The sequence below is a fragment of the Papio anubis genome, chromosome 5, assembly GCF_008728515.1.
Source record: "Papio anubis isolate 15944 chromosome 5, Panubis1.0, whole genome shotgun sequence".
Classification (NCBI taxonomy): Eukaryota; Metazoa; Chordata; class Mammalia; order Primates; family Cercopithecidae; genus Papio; species Papio anubis.
The window spans coordinates 165,294,262-165,319,766 of record NC_044980.1 but is presented as its reverse complement, the minus strand read 5'-3'; the positions used below and the strand labels follow the sequence as shown (position 1 = coordinate 165,319,766).

The window sequence follows — 25,505 nt, the reverse complement described above, 5'->3', positions numbered from 1 at the left end:
GGCTTACTGCAACCTCCGCCTCTCAGGTTCAAGTGATCCTCCTGCCTCAGCCTCCCGAGTAGCTGGGATTACAGGCATGCACCACCATGCCCGGCTGAGTTTTTGTATCTTGAGTAGACAGGGTTTCATCGTGTTGGCCAGGATGGTCTTGAACTCTTGACCTCATGATCTGCCTGCCTCGGGCATGCATTCTTCAGGACTCATTTTCTCTGGAGATTGCGATTCCCCACTTTCAGCCCACAGAGTTCAGACAGGGCAGCTATTGGGTGCAGGTGAGCACCCATCCTGGGTCTGACCAATCAGAACCCCGTATCTCCCTGTCCTGTGACTAGTTCCGGAGAGGACACGTGATCTGAGCTGGTCCCTGCAGGGACTGCTCAAAGGCAGGATGCTGGTGGCCCTGCAGGAGGTATCTCGAGAACCTGCCTGGGAATGGGGCCAGATAACAGGGCTGAGCGAGAGGGGAGAGGCTAGTCCTGATGCAGCATTTCAGACCCTGGTTCCGCTTGCACACAGAGTGGGTTCTGCTACTGGACTTTTCAGTTCCCTAGCTCTTTATCCCCCTAAAACCTATCTGAGTTGGGTTTCTGTCACTTGTAACCAACAGTCTTGGTGAATACACCCTGGTTGTTGGACATTAGGGTTGCTCACAACTTTTTACTCCTCTAGAAGATGCTGCAGTGAATATCTTTACATGTAGATTTCATCCTTGATTAAAATGATTTCCTTGTGATTTTCACAGAAGTGTGCTATTTGGCAAAGGCATCAAACACTGTCGGTGTTCTATAGACATTTTGCAATTTATTTCCCCAAGGCTGGCAATTATTTGGATCCTCACCTTCACTCCCCATCAGTGTATGTAAGTGGGATTTTAAAAATTGAGTTCTGAAGAGTTTTTTTTTAACAAGCCAAAGTTGTATTTTTTTTAAACAGGAAAATTATGTCAATATAAAACAGATAAAAACAGACAAAAATCAAAACACACAACACAGAAAAGCACAACACGCAAGACCAGTGCAAACCCTTCCCAACCCACTTCCCAGGTTTTAAAACTTTGATTACAGATCCCCAAGGATTAGACTGTATTGGAGAGGTCACAGTATTGAATCAGAAAAGAAGACATGTTTTAAAAGGTCTGTACACAGGTAGTGGTGTGTGGGGTGGGGGATGTACACTTCATCACTCCAACATCAAAAACAGGATGCAAAAAGAATTTCAGCGATGATCACAGATTTCTAGAACCCTACCACGTATGCCAGCCCCCCCATCCCCATCCACTTTTAAAAGTTGCTTTTAAAAAGGATAAAAAGTGCACAGACACTTTCGTAAGGCACAGACAGATTGTCGCACAAGTCGTTTCATTAGGGACTCGGATAAGACAGCGAGACAGTTAAATACCAAGAAATGCCAGGAGGCCGCGTGTTCCTGAGCCGGTGCCCCGTGCCAGGACTGGGGCAGGGGCAGGGGCAGGGGCAGGGCCGAGCAGTGGGAGGTTATTGCCTCTCTGCCTCAACTGGACGGACTCACTGGGGTTCTCCTGGGCCTTGGCGACTGATTTCCAGGGCCTGAAAGCAGCAATTAGCCAGCTTCCCCACTGCGCCTCCCTGGCAGGACCTGAGGGTGGTCGCCAACCCGCGGGGCCTCCGGAGGTTCTCCTTTAACGCCGTTTTGGCAGCAGCTCGCTGACTGCAACGTGCCAGCATTTCCAATGCAGAGAAGGTTCTGTGAAGCGTGCAGCAGGTTCTGATCAAGAAGGCAGCCTTTGGACACCCACCTGCACGGACCCAAGGCAGCAGATGGCCAAGAGAGCCCAGTGGATTCTGCCCCAAATACCCCACTCCCCTCTTAGTGTCACCCCTGCTGGCATCACAGCTGGGGCACAGTCCTCTCTGCTCTATCCTCACACACCTCACACATATTAGGTGCTCAGCAAATGTTTGCGGAGTATCTTTGTGTGTGTATGTGGTGCTGTTTTACCAAAGCCCTGAGCACTCAGAATCTGATTTCTGGTTGACTCAGCAAACCTTTACTGAGTACCTACTATGTGTTAGGACAGGACCAGCACCAGGGGGTCAGAGAAAAGTTCACCCTGTGTCCTGAACACAGGCCATGCTGATTAGTGGGCATCAAGGGACTGGAAACGTGGTGCTGCGGTGAGGGGACCAGCTCCATCCCAGGGGACTCCCCGTTCTGAGAACCTGCTAGGACAAGGAGCCAGATTTGCCTTGGAAACAGCGCAGTTTTTCAGGAGGCTCCGAATGAACGGGCACAAGACCATTGACAATGGGGTGTTTTCAGGTCTCCCCTGTCCTAGCCCTGGAGCCCCGGCTGCTGTGGCACAGAAGAGCACACGATGGGCAGTGAGCCTGGAACAGCCGAGGGCTAGGTCACGTGAGGGGGTGCTCAAGGGGCTGGGGCCCCGCTTGAGGGGGTGGCGATCACAGGGCCTAGGAAGGTGGTAGAACAGGGCCCCAGGTCCCTCCCCAACTGTGGACACCCCTGCATAACGAGAGAGGGCCCTTGGGTTGGAGTCCAGATCTCACAGAGCTTGGCTCTGCCAGAAGGTGGGCAGTGAGCAGACGAGCCTGGAAGGGAGGCCACTTCCCCTCCCAGGGTGTGCGCAGCGGAGGGGCCCTGGCTGGGGCTGGAACCTCCACATAGGCACAGGTGCCCGGACTCTCTCCAGGTGGGTTTCAAGGGAGAAAACTCAGTCTCGAGCTTCCTGGGACTTGGAGCCAGGCAGTGGGAGTGTGGGATGTGGCACCTGACACTCCTGGGTTTGAATCCCAGCCCTGCCATCTCCTGTTGTGTGATCATGAGGTCGTTTCACTCACAGGACCTCAGTTTCCTTACCTGCCACGTGGGATAATACCAGCTTTCATAGAGTGTAAGTAGCACAATTTTTTCTTCTTCACACGTGAACATCTCTGATTGGAAGGAGCTGTACAGTTTTAGCATCTTAGTTAAGATTGGCGGCATTTTTTCCTTATGGTATGTAAAACAGTGTGTTTTATGACCGGCAGCGTCTTAGATGTGACTTATTATGGCAATAAGACCTGCCTCACAGGATTCACGCAGGAAGGCGCCTCTCTAGCCCAGTGCCAAGGCACACTGTAGGTGCAAAATAAAATATAGTGGCTCCTTTTCCTCTTTCTCTTGTCTCCTTCTCAAGACAGAACATAGTGGGGATGTGTGCGTCTCCTCTGTAGCACTAACGCTCAGAGCATCAGGAAATGTCTGGTTTTTAGAAGATAAACACCCCCTTACCTCCTCTTGGAAACAGGGAGGCTGTTTATAGCAGCTGCAGAGCAGGTTGAATGGGCCACTACTCCCTTCTTCCCAAGGTCACAGGTCACCAGGAGATGCCTGGTCCATCCCTGGGTCCAGGCCTCAGTCACTGGTTTCCCAGTGGAGGCTGGACGTGACCCTGGCTGGAACCCAAAGGGGCAGCGAGGAAGGGCAGGAGAGTGGAGCTGCTTTCCCCCAGGCCACTGAGACCCCACAGCTTGTGGCTGGGTCTCAGAGTAGTCAGGAGACGGTTGCCTGGAGCACCACAGGCCTGGGGTGAGGAGTCCTCCCATGCAGGGCCTGTGCATGGCCCCGCCCACACCCAGCACATGCGGGAAACTGAATTCAGCCAGGCACCCAGGGCTGCCTGGATTCTCAAACTCTTATTTTGGCAAACACTGCGGTTCCAAAAGCTGCTCAAAAGATTCTGCTGCCAAATTAAAATGTGGGAATTTCCCCAGATTTTCTAGGGAAAAGTAAATAATCAGGGATTCTTGAGGGGGCAAGAGAGTGGGGGCCTTAAGTTAGAATCAGGTCAGACAACCGTGACCACTCCCAGCTAGAGGAGGAACAGGAGGCCCTGAGCCCGCCAGTATCGCATGGGCACCAGCTGGTCTATGGGGCTGGATCTGGTGAGGGCTGGGCCCAGCTTCGCTCTGGGCACCCAGACACCCAGCAAGTGTTTATTATATGAATGCATCAACTCCCCTGTCCCTCCTTCCCTCCTTCAGCAGGACATGAACAGATTAGGAATTGTAATACAAATGGTACTTGCTTTTTGCAAGCCGTCTCAGGCTTTTCAGAACATTGTGCTGGTCCTCCCAAGAACTCTTGGAGTTGTCAGGTTCTAGACTTCTAACTGGGGACTGAAAAATAGACAGGCCAAGGGACTTCCCTAATGGGACATCACAGAAGAGGGCAGAGGTGGCCAGAACTGGGGGCAAGAAGGGAGGGACAGGCCTGGGCCAGCCCCTCAGCCCAGGTATGATCTGCGAGTCTGCAGAGATGGGCAGGGGTGAGGGGTGGGTCAGGGCCAGGGTCCCAGGAAATCCCAGCAGGTAGGTCTGGGAAGGGAGAGAATCCCAATGCCAGCATTTGTAGTTACTGTCTCGATCATTAGTTAACATACTTATCAGTGAACACTTTCGTAACCAGCGGAGGAAGATACACTGAGAATCAGAACAAGGACCAAAAGTTGTAACCAAAGTTATAAAGCCCTCGTTCCTCCTCCTGCCAGCAGGTCCCCTGGGAACGCCAAGCCCAGGGGCCACCGCAGGAAGGCAGAGAGCTGTCTGCGTGGTGGAGTGGCCTTTCCAGCTCTAGCTGCATCACCTGCCTCTAGGATTCTCTCTCTCCCACAGAAAAACAGACCCTCTGCTGGTCTTCCCCTTGGAGACGGGGAGGAGCATTACAGAGACTTGCCTCTAGAGACAGAGACAAGGTATGATGTGTATATTATTAGACGGTCTGGGGGTGAAGGGGTGAAAAGATGACACAACCCAGAGGGCTTGGCCTCGGTGCCCATCACACCTAGCTCTAAGACCCAGTAAGAAATGAAGAAGTGAATTGTTCTGTTCTCTGCCCACCTTCCCCTCAAGGAGTTGACGCTTTGGAGCTGTAAACAATGAGTTATTTTTGCCTCCCCTTAGAGAATCTGAGCATCTCTTTTCTACACCACCCCAGGGAGTTCGGTTAGGGTCAGGCTTCGTACATTCAAAACCAGCCATGTCCCATCCCCAGAAAGCAAACAACTTCTAGTCATGCCAACATCGGGGCTCCGGATTGCACGCTCCCTCCCAGAGCCGGGACCCCTGGTAAAATCGCTACACGTTCATTCTCTCTCTCATACACACATTCTCTCTGTTCTCCCTCCCTCCCCTCCCCCTCTCTCACACTCAACCCAACCCCAGCAAGAAGCATTGCACAGACAGAGGACGCTGTTTCCCAGTTGAAAGGTCACCAAGGGACAGGGTGATCTGCCAGGCAGTTCCTGAGCTTGCTCTCGGACGGCCTTTTGGGGGCAAAGCACTTTGGAGCCGGAAGCAACCCCTGCCTGGGCTGAGGCCCCGGGGGCCTCGCGACACGACTGTCACGCCTTGCCCACCACTGGAGAGACGGCCGCTGCCCGTGGACTCCCTGGCAGCCTCGTGGTTGCCCAGCCCAGGGGGGCTTCAGAAAGGTGACCTTGCTCTGGCCAAGGCCCGTGGGCAGGTTGGGCTATGGCCTGTAGATCTTAATGACGTCCTTGATGGGCCGCCGGCAGATGGGGCAGCAGGCCCGGGCCTGCCGCTTGAGCCGCAGGCCGCAGCTGTGGCACAGGCACATGTGTCCACACGTGTAGATGACCGTGTCCACCTCGCCATCGAAGCACACCGTGCACTCGCCATTCTTGATGCCTGCCGGCTCCGGCGGGGAGAACACGGGAGACACCGGGGGGCTCAGCGGGGAGCTGGGGGCCGTCACTGCCGAAAGGGAGAAGAAGACATACGTTAACAATGTCTCTCGCGGGTGGGCTCTGTTGGGGCAACCCCAAGAATGCAGTGCTGCTCGGTGGGACCAGTGGGAGGACACTTTTGGGAGATACTAATTTTAGTTTACCTTCTGGGTTTTATACCTTTCTCTACCCTTCTACTCCCAAACACCAAGATAAAATGCCACCACTGTCACCCTTTGGAATGTCCTATTTAGACACTACTTCTCCCTCCGCTGAGCATACAGCTGAGGGAAGGAGAGGATGCGGGGGAAAGGCGGCCACCCTGCTCAGCCCCTGGAAGGCCGTTGGCACAGCCAGAAGAGCCAGGCCAGCTGCCAGCCCCTGCCCGGGTTTGCATTTCCTTACCCAGGGATGACTCAGATGCCGAGGAGGACTGGTTGACACTGAAGGTCATATCTGAATCACTATCGTCCTGGGAGCCGCTGAGGGACCCTGATGGAGTCGTGGTCGCAGGGCTGGACTGCAGGGTACCTGAGGCCCAAAGAGATTCCATCAGGGGCAGTGGGAGGTTGGACCTGCCCTGCTAGTCCACAGTTCTTCACTGCTTTGCACCTTAGCTTTCGCGTCTGTCTAACCAGAGGACCAGAGCTATCTCCCGGGGCTCTGCTGAGGACTGAAGAGCATGTCCAAGTGTGGTGCCTCTGTTCTTTGTCTACCCAGCCTCCATTCTCATTTCTTTCAGAAACAGCCCTGGGATGTCCTTTTGGGATGCTAATGTGCCCTCCCTCATAGGATAAGGGCCAGGAACTTACAGGAACGTCCACTCCCTGCTCTCAGTAGTAGCGGTTCAGGAAAGGGCACTTAACCCACGTAAGGCCCCTGAGACCCAAGTCTGCAACTTTTACTGGAACTACTAGGAAAGAAGGAACTCATTCCATTCATTGGGAGGGAAGCCTGGAGCTGGAAGAGCCAGCCTGTGGCAAAGGCCTGCCTGAGAGTGATGCCAACACAGAGGCAAGCAGAGCTTTGAGTTGGAAAGAGAGGTGGGATCCTGCTGACATCCTTCCAGTATCTAGATCCAGCTGTTCCTGAACTCACCCAATATACTCCCAGACATTTACTTTTTGCTTAGGGCACTGTGAGTGGGGCTTTGCCCCTTGCAAGAAGATCCCTGACTACTAATGCTCAACATGGTTGAGTTTTCTTCCCCAAGCCTGCTGTTGGGTCAGACAATAACAGGTTATTTCTTAAGATGAAGAGATGCCCCTTCCCTTGCCCTACCTGAGAATGAATGGACAGATAATGGGCACTTCATCTCGGGCTGAAATGATGACTATGTCTGCTGGTTCCTCAAAAACACAAAACAAAACAAACCTTCCCCCTCCCCAAAAAACACCTTGAACAAATAACCACCACTGCCACCCGGCTCCTCCTCTGCCCTCATGAAGACAGCAACAGCTGCTGTTGTTACTGTTACCACTGATTAAACCCAGGGCTGTGCCAGGCCCCGCTCAAGGCATTATATGCACCTGATTTCACCCTCATGACAACCCCATAAAGCAGGTATCCCTCTCTTTCTACACAAAGGAAACAGGCTCAGGAGACTGTGATTTGTCCAGCATCTTCAAAGCTGACCAGCGATGTGACCCTGGGACAGTCATTTAATCTCTCTGTGCTTCATTGTCTTATCTGTAGGTGGGGATAATGATACTGATTTCATAGGGTCAAAGGGAGGATAACATTCAATGAGGGAACATATGAGCTGTTGTCTGCTTCTTATTGCTTGGACTCTACTTTTTGAGCCATGAACTTGGAGCCAGGCTCTCCGGGAAGCCTTCTCTGAACATCTCCTTCACTCCACCAAGCTGGGAGAAGAGCCCCTGGCTGTAGCAAATGTCACACCGTGCAGCTCTCCATTAGGGTGTCTGTGAGCTCCCAATTGGCATGGAGTGTGTCCTGTTCTCTGCTGGCCCTATCCTGGTGCCTACGGCCGGGCCCACAGCTGGTGGCTGCTCTTTGCCTATTTGTGGCATGAATAAAGGCAAAAATTATCTCAAAATAGGATGGTTCAAGCCTCCATTCCACTTTCTGTGGACGATACTATTCTTATTTCCTCTTTCATGTGCAGTCGAATTTATTTTTTCCCTACACTTACTGTGCATTACATGTTAAAAACACCCTAATATAGCAAATCATAACAACGGAACTAAAAATCGCACTGACCATTTACTGCGGGGATACAGCCCGCCAAACCTGGAGACCAGCCAGTTACCTATCTAGGTCGGTGGTTTATAAAATGTGGTCCAGAGAGCCGCAACGTCAGCATCCCCGGGCACTTGCCAGAAACGCACCGTGGACCCACTGAATTGGGAACTCTGGGGTGGAGCCCGGCAATTTTGGACGGGGTGGATCGTGCTGGGCGCTCAGTTGGGAAGCGCGGGCTGGCCTTGGACGGTGCAGCGCCTAGCGAGCAGGGCGCGGCCGGGGAGGAGCGCCGCAGGCCGAGAACGGGCGGGACTGGAGAGGGGCGGGGCCTCGCGCACGCGGGGCCGGGGACTCACCGAGGAGGCGCAGCTGGCCCGCGACGCCGCCGCGCACGGCGAAGAAGGCCCAGAGCGCCTGCGTGGTGTCGACGCACAGCAGGCGGCCGCGCGGACGCCCGTTGACGCCTAGGAGCACGTCGCCGCCGGGCCGCAGCGTGAAGCTGAGCGCGTCGCCGCCGCTCGGCACGGGCCCGGCGCGCGCCACCACCCAGTACTCCTTGCGGTCGAGCAGCGCGTCTGGGTCGGCGGGCAGCTCGTTGGGCCGCAGTCCGCCCGGGTCGCACGACGTGATGCCGAAGGCCAGCGCGCCGGGCGCCGCCAGCCCCGGGCGGCCCACCTCCACGAAGAGGCTCTCGCCGGGCCGCAGCGGGCGTTCAGAGAAGACCAGCGTGCGGCCGCCGTCGGGCCGCGGCGCACAGGCTACTTTGCGGTCGGCCGACAGGCTCACGTCGGGCCCGCGTGTTGCGTGGAAGCGCAGGTCGGCCTCCAGCAGCGCCGGCGACGACGCGGGGCGCGGGCGCTCACGGGGCCCGCACGGGATGGCGGCGGCCGCGGCGTCAGCGGGCGGCGGGCCCGGGGCGCGGCCCAGCGCCAGGTGGCCCAGCTTGGCCACCACCTGGTTGTTCTCGAGCTCGTTGTTGTCGAAGTTGGCCGCGTCGTGGCTGCTGGGCGGCAGGCAGGCGCTGAAGCGGGCCTGGCTGAGGCGCGCGGGCGTCAGCGTGTCGGCGAAGGCGCTCTCTGTGCGGACAGAAGGAGGGACATGGTGGGGAGAGGCGGCGCGTGAGGCTGGTCGCGAGCCGCTCCTCGACCGCTGCTCCCTGCAGGCCTCCGCGACTGAGCCGGGCCTCGAGCAGCCCCCACCCCACCCTGGCTTCCAACTCTCCTTTTACCCATCTGTGTTATTTAGGGAGTCACAGGTGCACAGAATTGCATTAAGCACAATCCTCGGTTTCCTTCACATGCTCTTACCTTTGGGACGGGCAGATAAGGCCCTTTTTAACCTGGCTCCTTCTCTTCTTCCATCCCTCCTTTTCTATCCACCCTTTCCCCTTCTCTTCCTCTTTCCGAGGCTTCCATACTTTGATTATTAAAAGGGCATCTAAAAATCGTTTATTGTCCATCTCCCCAGCTAGGACATAAGCTCCAATAAAAAGCAAACCTGTGCTCGTGGCCTTATGCAACAGGCACCTCTAAGCTTTCGCACGCTACCTCATTTAATTTACACAACCACCCTGTGAGGCATGTGCAGTTCCCTGCCATTGAGCTCACAGGGAAACTGAGGCACAGAGGGGTTGGGGAACATGACCAAGGGCACACGGCTACCAAGTGGCAAAGCCACGACTTGAACCCATGACTTGAACCCAGGCTGTCTGGCTCTAGAGTCTGGCCTCTTCAACACATGCTGCCTCTGAAAGAAGCGAGGACCTGGGTCTGTCCTCACGGCTGTGTTCACAGCACAGAGCACAGTGCCTGGCCCTGGACAGGTATTTAAGCATTGACAGGGAAAAAGTCTACAGGAGATTGACTCAGTTGGTAAAACAAAATGAAGGGAAAGTTTTTTTTTTATTTTTGAAACAGAGTTTCGCTCTTGTCACCCAGGCTGGAGTGCAATGGCATGATCTCAACTCACTGCAGCCTCTGCCTCCTGGGTTCAAGCGATTCTCCTGCCTCAGCCTCCCGAGTAGATGGGATTACAGGTGCCTGCCACCACGCACTGCTAATTTCTGTATTTTTAGTAGAGACGGAGTTTCACCCTGTTGGCCAGGCTGGTCTTGAACTCCTGACCGCAAGTGATCTGCCCACCTTGGCCTCCCAAAGTGCTGGGATTATAGGCGTGAGCCACCACGCCCGGCCAAAGGGAAAGTTCTTTAAAAGTTAGAGTTATGAAAACATTTTTAAGTAATTTTTAGTGATTTGAAAAAATGTTCTTCATATGACATAGGTAAAAAAGCAAAAATAGTGCTTAATCATTTGGGTAATACAGGTGTTCATACTTTAGTAGATTACCTGTTTATTTTCTGCCTCCCTAGCTGGAATATGAATCTTTCGAGGCCAGGGTCTGTGTCAGTCTGGTCACCACCATGTTCTCAGGGCTTGGCAAATAGCTTTCACTATTAATAGTTTATTGGATGAATGAATGAATAAGGTCTAGAAGAGACTGCTATGCTAAATAACGACAACATCAGGAAAGAGTCATTAAAATATTTGAAGGATTTTTTTAGTGATAACATTTTTGTTTAATAGGAAAATAAGTGTTTCTTAGACTTTTTAAACAGACCACTTTGAGCCAAGATTTTGTTAAATGTTATCATTCTATAGTATCTTGAAAAATATTTCTTCTTTACTTTTCCAAATATGAAATGAAATCATAAGAATGCACATGCTTTTTCAAACTATGACCCAGGCCCCGGTGGGTCCAAATGCACCCCCTCAGACACCTTTCACTTAAACTGGGTTTACAGCACTTGGAAAACCAGTAAATCTGGCAGTAGGAGCTGAATTCTGGCCTGGCCACAATGGGCTAAAGCTTGCCCTTGTGTTGAGGTGGTTTGATCTCTCTTGATGCCCCTGAGGTGGCCCTCTTCAAGGTCTCACCAAAAGGTGTCAGCTACTTGTTTGGGCTCTGTGGGCATCTGAGTGTGTATGCTTTGCCTTAGCGAGGGTGCTTCCCATAGCTCGAGGGAAGAAGTGGGGTTTCAATTTGTTTCTTTAAAAACGTATACATGTGTGCGTTTGTCTACATCTGTCTGTGTCATTTTATTTATGTGCATAGGAAATCAAGCGCTGGAGACAGACATAAGAAAATATTAATAGTAATTATCTCGGGGTGAGATTATGAAAGGCTTTTCTTTAGATATTTCTGTATTATCTAGTTTTCCTACAATAAACTTGTACGCTACTGATGTGGTTTGGATTTGTGTCCCCGCCCAAATCTCATGTCAAATTATAATCCCTAGTGTTGGAGGTGATTGGCTCAGGGGTGGACTTTCCCCTTGCTGTTCTTGTGACAGTGAGTTCTCACAAGATCTGGTGGTTGAAAAGTGTAGCGCCTCCCACTTCACACTCTTCCTCCCTCCTCCTCCCTCTCTGGCCAGGTAAGCTATGCCTGCTTCCCCTTTGTCTTGTGCCATGACTTTTAAGTTTCCTAAGGCCTCCCCAGCCATGCTTCCTGTACAGCCTGGGGAACCATGAGCTAATTAAACTTCTTTTCTTTACAAATTATCCAGTCTCAGGTGGTTCTTTATAGCAGTGCGAGGACAGACTAATACAGCTACAAATTTTTAGCAGAAGAAAATTTTTAAAAATCGAGTTTTCAATTAATATTTAATATGGGAAAATACCTATAACATTAAATGAACAAAAGATTCAAAACTGAACACATGGTTTGATTCTACTTTTGTAGAAAATGTGTACATAGGATTCATAGGAAAAATACAGAAATACATTAAAATGTGAGTGGTTATCTCTGGGTAGAAATTTGCTTCTTACAGTTTTCTAGTTTTCTCTTTTTCTCTAATGAACATAAATTGATTCTTATAATCAGAAAAAAGGCGTATAAATAACGGTAGAATAAAACAGGCAGTTTTTTTGAAAAAGCATTTTAGACAGTACGTGTTTCTGGAAGTCTCGGTGCAACGCACTTTTCCCGGGCTCCCTGCCCCACTCACAGTCGCCCGCTCCTAAAGGCGCTGGCCTTACCCTGCTCCTGCTAACACTCTGCCTCTGCCCCCACCCCTAACTCCTCCTCCTGTCCCCCAGCGGCTCCACGCCAGAGCCCATCAGTGCAGCATCCTTATTAAGAGCGTGGCCTATGGTGACCAGCAGACTTAAGTTCAAGTCCTGGCTTTGGCTCTTCCTGGCTATGTGACCTTAGGTATGCCATTTCACCTCCCAGAGCCTCAGCTCCCTCAGCATAACATAGAGCGATAATGGTAAACACCCCCATGTTATGGAAATTACTTTCATGAAGAGTAATACAGAGCATGGCACTAAGTGCTCAAAACATTAATTATGATCATAAAAATGTAATAGAGCACTTATTGTGGGCCCAGCGCTGCTGTGTGCTGGGTGAACAGAGGTGAATACACAGGCGTGGCTCCTGTGCTCATGGAGCTCCCTTTCAAGCGGGAGAGTAAGGCTCTATGAAGCTATCTTACAGAAAACTGTGCCCAGTGCCACCAAGAGCCTCTGTCCTATGTGGGGAAGTGTCAGTGGGGGAACTCTGAGGCTCCAAGAGGTCACAGAGCTGGAGAGAGTGACAGAACCGGGATTCTCTGAGGGTGTAAAAACGGGGACTAAGCAGGCCAGAAAAGGCCTCCCTGACTGATCAACGGGCTGCGACCTGGAGATAAGAGAGTGGTGGCCGGGCAGGTTCTCCAGGCACAGAGAACAGCACATGTGAAGACTCTGAGGTGCCGGAAGCATGGTGTGTCTACAAGGCTGGGTTACAATGAATGTGACATTGTGCTGGGTACCTGGCACATGGCAGCCCCTCAGAAAAGGTTGCATGGCCTCACTTATTCTCTGTGGAAGGAGCTTTGTTCCTCTTGGGCATGGGCCCTGATTGAGAGAGGCCCAAGACAGCACAGCGTCGGCCTAGGCCAGACACTTCAGAATCCATTGCTCAAAGGGGCATTTCTTCTAGAGAACCAGTCGGCTATAGGCAGAAATCCAGCAACATCAAGAGGCACCGAGGAAGCATGTCGAGACTGCCCAGCTTCTACCCGTGGCTGAAACAAGTACACACATAACCATATTCTCAAGCATCTACTAGACGCAGCTCCATACACCGATTGTCCCCTTCAGTCCTCACCAGTATCCTATATGGCTCTGTAAAATGGGCACATTTCACAGTGGGAGAACACTGAGGCTCTGAGAGGTGGAGTGAGTTACTGAAGGCCACTTAGCCTGGGGGTGACAGATGGGATTCCAGCCCAGGCTTTGAGTCCAGAGCAAGGCCCCTGGCTAGCAATACTGCCTGCCAATGCTGCTGTTCTCATTCAGCTCTGAGAGCTGCCCAGCACCGGGCCAAGTCGGAGTTTCAGTCTCCCTGGGCCTAATGTCCCCGCCTCCCTGCCATGAATACCCACTGAGCACCAACACACAGCAGCAATCTCCAGGCAGGTGCAAGGAGGCTGGGCACAAGGAGGCCCCTGACCTCCCACTTTCCCGAGCCACTTCCAGGGCCCAGCTCTTCCCTTTTTTCCCCTCCCCTTTCTCTCGTAGGTCCAATATATCTGGGCTGGAAGTAAAGCAGAATGTATGTCTCAAGAGAAACCATCTTTGTGTAGACATGAAACTGGAGACAGAGGAACCCATCCATCAATCACCACTCTGTCTCTGCGGGACTGACTTGGGCCATGTACTAAAGACAGAAATGACAGGACTCACTGACACAGTGGATCCAAGGCAAGGAAAAGAGGAATCAAGAATGACACCTGGGTTACTGGCCAACCAACCAAGTGGGTGCTGCCACTTACTGCCAATGGCCAACCAAGTGGGTGGTGCTACGTATTGCCAATGGGGCTGGCTGAGAAGCAGGAGGTGGGGGATTCAAGAGTTGTGTCTGAGCATGTTCAGTGTGGGATGCCCCTCGGATGCAGGAGGAGAGGCTGGATAGGAGTGGGAGGCCTGGGGTTCAAGGGAGATGGGTTTGGGAGCCAACAGCCTAGATGTGAAGTCCAATGATTGGCTCAGATGACTTGGAGAAAGAGGGCAGATAGAAACAGGCTGGCTTTATGACAATCTGTTGAATGCTACAGTTGTTCTTAGATGCCTTCCAATATGCATATTGTATTACACAATTTAAGAATGTAAAAAGGAAAGAGTGAGCCCAGGATAGAACACTGGGGCTTTCAACATAGCGAGGACAGGCAGGGCGAGGGGTGGCCAGGAAAGCAGGAGGAATGGCAGGGGCTCGGGAAGGCCCAGGAGCCACAAGCAGCAACATTCAAGCAGCCGGGAGAGGTCACCTGGGCTGAAAGTGAGGGGCCGGTAGTAGGCCCAGGATGCAGGCTCCGGGTCTGACAGGCTGAAGGTCAGTGATGGGCGGGGACGCACGCCTCAGGGCACAGCTTAAGAGGGAAAAGGAGAGGGTGGCATAACCAGCACTTAAGAAAGACCTGCTCTGAGGGAGAGAGGGCAGAGAGACAGGACTGTGGCTGGTGAGGGGGCTGGCGGAGGGTGTTTAAAAAGATGGATGCCACTGGGGCTCTTCCGTGTGCTCACGGGGATGATTCAGGGGAGGCAGAGGAAGTGGACAAATGACAGGAACCATGGCCATGAGCAGGCAGGAGGAGACAGGAGCAGAGCTCCTTGTCCATGGCCACGGGGGGAAGGCTGATGGGGTGGGCACCAAGGGAGAGGGGTTCTAGAAAAGAAGATGGCAAACATTGGCCTTGGTGTGCTGAGGCAGGACCCAGGTCTGTGGGCCACTGACCTCGTGCTTTTCCAGATGCCCTTCTGCCAACCAGAGAAGGCTGGACTGCAGACACAGGCCTCGTTTGGACCCTGGCCAATTCTGGATGTGACCTCAGTTTGCCCACCTGCAAAGTGGGGACCCTCATCCCATCTCAGTGGCCTGTGGGGAAGATTAAAGAGGGCAGAACACAGGGATCACGATGCGCTCAGCTCCGTGCCTGCACAGAACAGGCCTTCAGAAGCCCTTGGTGGGACAGGCTGGCGGCCATGCAGTGGCAGTCTTGCTCCAGACTGGGAAAGGACAACCCTTCAGGACACCCTGCCATGCAAATGATTTATGTTGGGGTGAGGAGGTGGGTGCTGGCCTGGTCTGTTTGGAAAAAAAGAACACTAACCGCAAAGCTAATGACTCTGTGTGGCTCCCACTAGGGCTCTGCCTAAACCCAGCAGCACAGCAGCGATCCTCCCGGCCTGAGGTGTGCTTACAGGCCCCTCACAGAGCCAGCTCCTGGCTCCACACCTCCCTCCCCCACCATGGCCACTGACCAGCTGGGAGACCTTGGGCAAGTCCCTGCCCTTCTCTGGGCCTCAGTGTCCTCTCCTGCAGCCTGGAATGGTGCGCCCAGACCTCTGAACCCTGCATTTAGCTCCATAAGTTCAAGTCTTTATCAAACACTTTGTTTATAACAATAATGAACAAACTCTGACTTTAGGACCACCAACAGTTATGTAACCTTGGTCAAGTTCTCTATCCATGTGGAGTCTGCAAATGAGTTTCCTGCCTCACAGGATTCTTGTAAGGAACACAAGACGTGACCCACGTCAAGCTCTCAGCATTGTGCCTGGCACAGAGTAAGTGCCTAGTAACTACCTTTAACAAGGGATCTCAGCGCTTCCAAGCTGGGCAAATGACTCCTTTCCAAGGCCCATGCAGGGCTGTTGCTTCTGGCTGCCTGGCATCCACTCCTTTTCTTCTGGTAACAGCACCCAGCTTTTCTTTGGAGGGAACTGCCCCACCCCCACCTCCCATTGCCTCAGGAGTTGGGAGGGGGGCCTTCACCTGGCCAATCACTTCATCTCATCCCCCTGGCCATGGAGATGGGTTGAGAGATAGGCGTGTGACTCAGGCCGGATCCATGAGGCTACATCTAGAGACAGTGGGCACACCTTCTAGGAAAGCAGCTCTTCTGTTGGATTTGTTAAGCTCGTGGGACGCAAGACTGGAAATGCTGGTGGCCTTTCCTCCACCCCAAAGGGACAGTCCGGCTGAGGATGAGGCCACCAGAGAAGACAGCAAAATGAGAAATGAAGACAGACAAGTATGCCAGGTGCTGTTCTTTGGGTCCCTGCATTGAACCAGGCTTAAAGGCAACCATTCCCAGGAATTTTCAGCCACATGCTTTCTTTTTCTTTTTTTTTTTTTTTTTTTCCTTAAGTGAGACTGAACTGAGTTTCTGTCCCTTGCAACCAAAGATTTCTGACAATATGGTCTGATATGCCACGACCCTCGACTGGCATTGCTTGTTCAATCTGACCAGCTTTCCACCACTGGGCAGAGGAAGGACGGCAGGGCTGACACTGACCACCCTGGAGCTGCCTAGGAAGAGGGGCAGGGCTGCCTCAAAAAAGCACGGGGCCTGAACTCGAGGACCTCCAGAAAGGGCTTCCACAGAAAAGAGACATAAGTTGAGAATCCCTGATCTGAAAATCTGAAATGTGAAATGCTACAACCTCTGAAGTTTTGGAGCACAAAACATGAAAAAACACTAATCTAGAATCATCAACAGTGATTTTCGGATATCAGATTAGTGATGCTGAAATGTTAACTATAATACAAATATTTCAAAATGCAAACACGTCTAAAATCTGAAATGCTTCTGATCATAAGCATTTCTGATAAGGGATACTCTACCTCTAATAAATGCTTCCTGGAGCCAGGGAGAGGAGAGGGAAAGGAGTGCATGGCCCGGCAGAAGCTTCCGTTCCTGGCTCCAGGGACTGCTAAATTCAGCGAAAAGTAATTTTCCTGTGCCCAGTCCCTTCTCTTTGGCCCGAGGAGCATCTCAAAAAATCTAAGCCTCTCAGGATGGACCCACTCACTCCAGGACCCACAAGCCCCTCCTGATCTGTACCCCAGAGAACATTAAACAAGCATAGAGCAGCCCTCTGAGACGATGCGCCCTACAGTACTATCTGCGTGTGTGGCTTGGGGGACTGGTAGTAACCCAGGTGTCCATCAATGGGCAGGGGCCACAAGGGAGAAAGGAACCAGATAGGCATACAACAGTACAGATACATCCCAAAAAAGGGTGCGTGGAAAAAGAAAAACAGAATAAGATCCTTAGCACAATACCATCCATATATGCATATAAAACAAATCTACCTATTTTTAAAAGATACATTTGGCCGGGCGCGGTGGCTCATGCCTGTAATCCCAGCACTTTTGGAGGCCGAGGCAGGCGGATCACCTGAGGTCAGGAGTTGGAGACCAACCTGACCAACAGGTACCCAGTAGAAACCCCGTCTCTACTAAAAATACAAAAATTAGCCGGGCGTGGTGGCAGATGCCTATAATCCCAGCTACTCGGGAGGCTGAGGCAGAACAATAGCTTGAACCCAGGAGGCAGAGGTTGCAGTGAGCCAAGATCGCACCATTGCTCTCCAGCCTGGGCAACAGAGCGAGACTCCAAAAGATACATTCATGGGATTATGAATCAGAGTGATGCCTATCTGGTCAGGAGAAGGCATGAAAAGGAGTGGGGATTGAGGATGAAGCAAAAAAGTTAAAGCAAGAGACAGGGTCTACATGGCCCAATGATTCCATCCCCTGGACAGAGGAGTCCGAAGAACTTGACACCCAAGGTTCCCAAGCAAGGAGGGAGGAAGGAAGGGAGAATATACACCTACGCAAAGGGGATGCAAAAGGGATCATGAGCACAACCGTGGCAGCACCTGAGGGCCCTTAAGAAATCCTAACTCCTGGGTGCCACCCCCAGAGTTCTGATTTAATTGGTCTGGGTGCAGCCTGGGAAATGGGATTGTCAGAGCTCCCCAGGTAAGCACAATGTGAACTAAATACTGCTGCAGCAGTCTTCCAGTCCTGGCTCTGCCACTGACCGTCTTGGTGGTTCTAGGCTCGTCACTTTCCTTCTCGGAACTCTGGATTCTTTATCTAGAAAGGGCACCCCAGGGGCTGGCCCATAGATGCAGCACTCTCTGCAGGAGGATACTGGGTTGGGCCTACAGTTCCACCAGGCAAAAAAAAATACGTGAGGCCTACGAGCCCTTTTTTATTTCTGAGACTTTGGCTCAAGATCGAGGGCAAATAAAACACACCCCAGCCCCACAGATGGGGTGGATGCTTCTTAGACAAGGATTGCCAGATGAAATGCAGGATGCTCAGTTACATGTTTTTATTTATTTTTTTGAGATGGAGTTTTGCTCTGTCACGCAGGCTGGAGTGCATTGGTGCCATCTCGGCTCACTGCAACCTCGCCTCCCAGGTTCAAGCAATTCTTCTGCCTCAGCCTCCCAAGTAGCTGGGATTACAGGAGCCTGCCACCAGGCCTGGCTAATTTTTGCATTTTTAGTAGAGACGGGGGTTTCACCATGTTGGCCAGGCTGGTCTCGAACTCCTGACCTCAGGTGACCCACCTGCCTCGGCCTCCCAAAGTGCTGGGATTACAGGTCTGAGCCACTGCGCCTAGCCACATTTGAATTTCTGATAAACACTTTTTTTTTTTTTTTGCATAAGTACGTCCCAAATATTGCATGGGATATGCTTGTACTAAAAAATTTTCCTAATTAGCCAGGCATGAGCCTGTGGTCCTGGCTACTTGGGAGGCTGAGGCAAGAGGATTCTTTGGCCCCAGGAGGTCGAGGTTGCAGTGAACTGTGTTCATGCCACTGCACTCCAGCCTGAGTGACAAGAATGAAACCCTGTGTCAAAAAAAATTTTTTTCCTTGTTTATCTGAAATTCAAATGTAACTGGGTGTCCTATATTTGTATTTGCTTAGTTTGACAACCCTATTTACCCAAATGCCACTTTTTTTTGTTGGTTTTCAGGCTTTATCAGGTGCGACCTGATTGTGGTGAGGGAGGAATGAAGGGGTCTCAGGGGTTTTCAATTCTAGAATTTACAACTGGGAAGCTCTAAAGGAACCATGTCAGCCCCTTGTTCCCTGCGATGGAAAGGAATTCAGAGTGCTCAGGACAGCACGGAAACTGGCTGTCTCTTTACGTATCCATTGGGTACCTTGGACACCACCTTCAGGAAGCCAAATCCTCCCAGGTATTGGGAGATTGCGGGTGGGATTTTTGATGTTCTCATGGTGCCTCATCCTGTCCTGGAAACAGCAGGGTATTTGTCTCCTGCACTTAAACCATACAAAATCATGACTGCTTAGCTTCTTATGTTATTGTAACGTTTTTCCTGATTATAAATCATTGTTATCTTGGAAAAAAAAAGTCACTCATAATCCCTTTACCCAGATGTAACCAATGACAACTTGCTTTTCCTCTGGGAAGAAAATAAACACTCATTGAGCCTCAATCACGTGTCAGAAACTTCCCCTCTGTTATCTCATATAACCTTCAGAAAGGACAATAAACCTTATTGCTCTTTCTGACTGTAAAAGCCATACAAGCTCTTCACATATATGTATTTTTAAAAGGTGACTCAGAGATATAAGTAAAATTCACCCATGATCTTATCACCCATGGATGAAATTCCTTCTAATCCCATTTTCCTCTTTTATGTTTGTGTTTCCTGCAGATCATATGATGCAGAGAGAGAGAAAAAAAAGAACAGAATAATTCTGTGATCATTGTCCTGTGGCACCTGTGCCAGGTACTTTCCATCAATGAGCACAGCTCAGGGATGACCTGTAGATAAGGGAAGCTGAGGCTCACGTCTGCCATGTCACACTGACGTTCCAGCAGACTCTACCTCTCCCTTCCTAGAATGTTGTAGCAGTTCAATAAGGGTTTGCTGAATAAGGAAATGGAGTGGGGGGGGGGAGTTCACCTCACAGATTTATGCAGCCTCATTAAGTCATCAGAGGCTGCTTCCAATTTGTATTTTTTTTAAAAAATCCGAATCCACTTGAGCTGATTATGGAGTGGCTGTGATTTCTTGGCTGTTACTCAGAGACATGGGCTGTGAATGAGCAGGTGAATGAGGTGGGATTGCTTCCCTGCTGGATAGGAACAAAGAGCTCCAAAAAAGATGATGGGAAATCTAGGTTTCAGAAACCTGTATCTCCTGGAGGTGAAATAACAAAGCCTTTCATGGAGAAGAGCATGAGGGGACACAGTTAAAATGCCCAAGTAAGGCTCCAGCTTGGAGGGTGGGTAGTTCTTCACAATCTGGTCTAAGCCTGGAATTTGGACACATGCTCCGGCTCACTTGCAAATGGGCAGAGCTTCTTATTTCTTAGCTGTTACTTCTTGAGTGCCTTCTCTGTGCCAGGAACTGTGCTGCATCCCTTTTAGACATCATCTCATGTAACCTTATCAATAATCCCATGGCGTGGGTGCTATCATGAGTCCATTTTGCAGATGAAAAAAAAAAAAACTGAGGCACAGAGAGGTTCAGTCACCTGGCCAAGGCCACACAGCTGGCAGATGGAGAGTCACTTCCAGAACAGAGGTCTATGTGATCCAGCACCCTGTTCTTGACCACTCAGATGTTCTACTGTCTCCCTACTTCTGTGGGTTGGGGCATAGCTTGGATGCATGAATCTTTCCTCCTTGCCTAATGGTGGGCTAATGAAGGGGATGAGGTAGAGGAGCAAGAAGCCCAGGCCAGGGTTCTCCCACAAGATGCAGCTGAAAAGCCAGAAATAGCTCAAACATTCAGATATACCAACTCTGGTCATCCAGCTCATGGGATACTGCTTAGCACACTTAGCAATAAGAATGAACAAACTACTGCTACAGCGACAGTGTGGATGAATCTGAAAAATACGATGCTGAGATAAAGAAGCCAGATACCAATGGGTGAATACTGTGTGATTCCATTCACATGAAGTTCAAAAACAGGCAAAACTAACCTATGGTGAAAAATCAGAAGAGTGGCTACCTCTGGAGAAGAGAAGGCTTGACTCAGAAGGATCAACTCTGGGGTTATGGACAGGTGTATCAGTCTGTCAACACCTGCAAACCTTTAGATCCATGCATTTCAGCAATGCATGTAAGCCACACCAAAAGCTGTGTCCAGATTCCCTGACAAACCTGCTCTCCCTTTACTCCCCAAGAGGTCGAGGCTGGGCTGGTTCCGGTGCAATCTGTAGGTTTAAGCGCTAAGGTCTCAAACAGAAAGCAGATGAGTGGTTGCCCGGGCTGGAACGAGGGGACAATAGGGAGTGGCTGCTTAATGGGTAGGGTTTCCCTTTGGGGTGATGACATGTTTTAGAGCTGGATAGAGGTGATGGTTGCCAACTATATGCCACTCAGTTGTACACTTAAAAATGGTTGCTGTTCTATTTTTTTTTTTTTTGAGACGGAGTCTCGCTCTGCCGCCCAGGCTGGAGTGCAGTGGCCGGATCTCAGCTCACTGCAAGCTCCACCTCCCGGGTTCACGCCATTCTCCTGCCTCAGCCTCCCGAGTAGCTGGGACTACAGGCGCCCGCCATCTCGCCCGGCTAGTTTTTTGTATTTTTTAGTAGAGACGGGGTTTCACCGTGTTCGCCAGGATGGTCTTGATCTCCTGACCTCGTGATCCACCCGTCTCGGCCTCCCAAAGTGCTGGGATTACAGGCTTGAGCCACCGCGCCCGGCCGGTTGCTGTTCTATTATGTGAATTTTACAATTTTTTAAAAAAGCTCTTGAGATACAGGCAGCAAACTTCTACTCCCATGAATTCTCACCATCAGGATTTGGGCATTAGCGGCTGCCTCCTCCGTGAGAATCGGGCTCACACCTGTCAGCCTCCCCAGCACCCCAAGCCCCTTAATGTGGGCCAGGGTTTGCCACACCTAACTCCTCTCTGCACGTGCCGTGGAGGTACTCCACGGGTGTTTATGATCAGAGCCTAAGTTTGACGCTGAGTGGGTGAATGAACGACTAAATGAGCAAATGGAAGTGTGTGAATGAATGCGCGAAGGAGCGAGCAAATGAATACATGTGCGAATGAGTAAATGAAAGAGTGAGTGAATGAATGAACAAATAAACTAGGAAATGAAGGAATGAGTTAGTGAATGAACCTGGGCCAGAGCATGGGTTCAAGCCATGTGGGTCCCAATTCTGGCTTTGCAGCACAAATAATTTAACCTCTTCATGCCTCAGTTTTCGCATCTGTAAAACGGGAGGGTAGGTTGTGAGAAATAAATGAGTTAAAAGGCGTAAAGCGCTTAGTGCCACGCCTGGCAAAAGGAGCCCTCCGTAAGTGACTGTGGCTACTAATGAAACACACACCCACGCGCAAGGGTACCACTGCCAGGTCCCCAGGGGGCGCCGCGCCCGCGACCTACCCAGAAGCTGCACCTCGTCGGTGATGCCGTAGACGTCAATGAGCGCCCAGAGCGGGCCGCCCACGGCCACGCCGCAGTGGAAGAGCACCGGCTCGCCGTCGTTCACGCTGTAGAACACGCGGCCGTGGCGGTCCGCCCAGTAGGCCAGCACCGTGTCGCGCAGCGCCAGGTTCTCGGGCAGTGCCTTGGCCCAGTAGCCGGGCCGCGTGACCAGGTCGGGGCAGGCGTACTTGGGGATGTCCTGGGCGCTCATGAGCGACGGATCGTGCGCAGTGAAGCCGAAGCGCAGCGCGCCGCTCCAGCCCGGGCGCACGGCCACCAGGCGCAGCCGCACCTGCTCGTACAGCCGGATGGGCCTCTGCGTGAACGTCACGCCGTTGCAGAAGCTGTTGCGCCGCGTGGCCCGGCGCGAGTGGCCGTCCAGCCGCACGTTCTTGCCTTTAGCCTGCGCGTGGAAGCGCGGCGCCTCGCCCAGGACCGGGCGCCGCTCGGGACCGGGGCCACAGCACGGCCGGGTGGCCAGGAGGCGCGCCGGTGGGCTCGGGTCTGCGGAAAGAGACAGGCAGCACGGTTAGGCCTCCTTCGAACTCCTGCGGGCCCCGATTGGTCTTTATTTAACAGTCATTTTCATTTGAAATTCCATCTTAATTGGACTGGTTATTGATAAGAAGGTTCCAGGCTACACCAAACGGCGACCGGCCCTAACCGGCCCTAATCTCTTTGCCACAGCAGTCACCATACCCATTCCACAGATAAGCAAACCAAGGTTTAGTGCGTGTGTGGTGAAGCACTAGAGCTGTTTCACTGTCAGAGGGGCCAACACCAAGAGCTTGTCACGACAGCCAGCCAGGGGCCAAATCACTTCTCCATCCCCATCAAATCCCTCCAAATCTACAAGGACCTCCCGGAGCCACCTCTGGGCCACAGAGCGCCTCCAAAAGTCCTGGATTCTTGGGGTTAGTAGTGGAGGTATTTGGCTGCTTTTCTCTGTGCAGAGCATCCAAATACCTCCCCTGCTTTTATTCAAAAGCTAAGACAGGTCAGTCAATAGAAACGGCCATGGCAGCCTGATTCCCAGCTCTGGCACTTCCTAGGTGGGAGGTATGGGGCAGAGCTGTCACTTCTCTAGCTTGTCTTTTTGCCTGGAAAACGGGGACATGACTCCACTCACACAGCTGCTGAAAGAGAATGTGGATGAAGTCCCTGGAGTACTACCTGGCACAGTGTGTGTGTGTAACAAAAGTCATTAATCATGATATTATTACTGATGATATATATTACTGAGGTTCCAAAGCACATCCAAGCCAGGATTCAGGGACTTCCCCTCCCCTCAGCCACAGAAAATGAAGGCATTGCTTATGAGCAACGTTGGCTTTTCCGGAACGGACACCTTTGGGGTTCATTTCTAAAGACATTCTGCTTTGAAGGACCTGGGGAATCCCGGGGTGGTCTTTCAAAGGACCTGGTCACAAAGCCAGGTGGCTCCATGTCAAGTGGGATTCTTCCTCTCTCCCTGCCTTTCCTCCTCCCATCCTAGGGGCGGTTCCTGGGGGGCTCTTGGATCCTGGGGGGTGGCAGGGCGGGTGATTACTACATGAATCTCTGCTGCTCTTCACCCAGCAGCTGACTACAATTTACATGGCAAATTCTCACAAACCACAGGCCGCCCAAGGCACACAATGAGAAGAATGGCGACCCCAGGAATGAAAGACCACTCCTCCCACGCCCAGCCACGGGGTGCACTGTGCTCTGGGCGCACCACAGAGTGCAGGCGGGGGCGGAGTGGTTCGATGAGTGCTGAGCCTGATGGGAGCTAGGGCAGGGGAAAATGAAGAGGGAGAGGCAATGACGAGGCAAACAAGACATGGAGCCCCTCCCCAGGCCCTGGAAGAAGGAAGGCCCAGTCACGGGGAGGGGAAATCATGCCTGGAAGCTGGGAGGCCGCTCTCCAAACAGAAGCTGCTGGCCCACAGAAGACAAAATATAAGGAATAGAAAAGCCAAGGTTCCACATTAGAAAGGAACATAAGGGGCTTCAGTCATTCATTCACTTAACACATATGAAGCGAGTGCGTAGTATGCACCAGGCACCATGCCAGGCACTGGGAGTACAGCAATCACCAAGACAGACAAGGTTGTTGCTCTGATGGAGCTGACATTCCAGTGGGCAAAGTCAGACGATAAAAAACATACTCTCCCTGGTGGGAAGCATTACAGAGTAAAACTCAGTCAACGAGGCGGGGCAGAGAGAGGTGTTTTCTTAGGACTTTGCGGAAGGGCCTCCCTGATGAGTGACTTTGGAGCGGAAGCCTGAAGGAGGGAAGCAAATGAGCTGGGAGGGTGGTTGGGGGAAGATCATTCCAGGTAGGAGGTACAGCAAGTGCAAAGGCCCTGAGGTGTGGCTGAGAAATGACAAGGAAGCCAGTGTAGCCAGAATGGTGGGAGCAAGGAGGGAAGCGGGTAGAAATGAGATCAGAGCTGGGGTGGGGAGTGGGGAGAGCCTGTTGTTTGATTTTTCTTTAACCATTTTACTTTGAATGCGATGAGACCTTACTGAAGGTTTAGAGGAGAGACATGATAGGAGTGCCCAGGCCACGGTGTGCAGAGTGGACTGCTGGGAGGCGGGGGCAAGGATGCTCAGGCCAGCAAAGCTCCTGGATTATTCCATGGCAGAGATCATGATGGCTCCTATCAGGGGTGGGTACCAGTAAAGCTGGTGGGAAGGGGTTAGATTCTGGATATGTCTTGAAGGTAGTACAGCTTTGAAGGTTTTCATTCATTTTTATATAGGAAAATAGAAAACATTCAGTCTACTTGCTTTGGACATTTCAACTATATTCAATAGATAAAACAAATTGAAAAAGGCCTTTTGGTTCTTTTTTTTTTTTGAAATGGAATCTTTCTCTGTTGTCCAGGCTGGAGTGCAATGGCATGATCTCAGCTCACTGCAACCTCCGCCTCTTGGGTTTAAGCCCTTCTTCTGCCTCAGCTTCCTGAGTAGCTGGGATTACAGGTGTGCACCACCATGCTTGGCTAATTTTTATTTTATTTTTAATTTTTTTTTTAGTAGAGACAGGGTTTCGCCATGTTGCCCAGGCTGGTCTTGAACTCCTGACCTCAAGTGACCCACCCACCTCGGCCTCCCAAAGTGCTGGGATTACAGGCGTGAGCCACCGCACCCAGCTGACCTTTTGGTTCTATAACAGACACTTGAATGGGAAGCAGAATGGTGGTAAGGACAGGGTAGGGAGATACCAGTAGTAGATCCCGGAGGGCAGGGGCTTGTCCATGCCATCTTTGGTTTCTCTGGGCTCAGCACACACCAGGCTTGATAAACACCAGTTGCTG

General features: G+C 51.7%; 1 protein-coding gene across 1 annotated transcript; it reads right to left on the bottom strand.

Moving 5' to 3' along the window:
• Positions 1-781: 781 nt before the first annotated feature.
• Positions 782-25,055, bottom strand: NEURL1B (neuralized E3 ubiquitin protein ligase 1B). The gene is made up of 4 exons (XM_021939956.2): positions 22,159-25,055; positions 8,284-9,003; positions 6,128-6,253; positions 782-5,750 (listed from the first exon to the last, which is right to left on the bottom strand). The coding sequence occupies exons 1-4, from the start codon at positions 22,409-22,411 to the stop codon at positions 5,506-5,508; spliced, it is 1,344 nt and encodes a 447-aa protein (XP_021795648.1). The 5' UTR covers positions 22,412-25,055; the 3' UTR covers positions 782-5,505.
• Positions 25,056-25,505: the final 450 nt, after the last annotated feature.

What these genes read in the sequence shown, in the direction of transcription:
- NEURL1B (XM_021939956.2), bottom strand. Translation starts at nt 22,411, where the DNA reads ATGAGCGCCCAGGACATCCCCAAGTACGCCTGCCCCGACCTGGTCACG. An exon ending in CGACGAGGTGCAGCTTCTGG is followed by an intron (nt 9,004 to 22,158) that starts GTAGGTCGCGGG and finishes CTGTCCGCACAG; the next exon opens with AGAGCGCCTTCGCCGACACG. An exon ending in GGCATCTGAGTCATCCCTGG is followed by an intron (nt 5,751 to 6,127) that starts GTAAGGAAATGC and finishes CCCTTTCGGCAG; the next exon opens with TGACGGCCCCCAGCTCCCCG.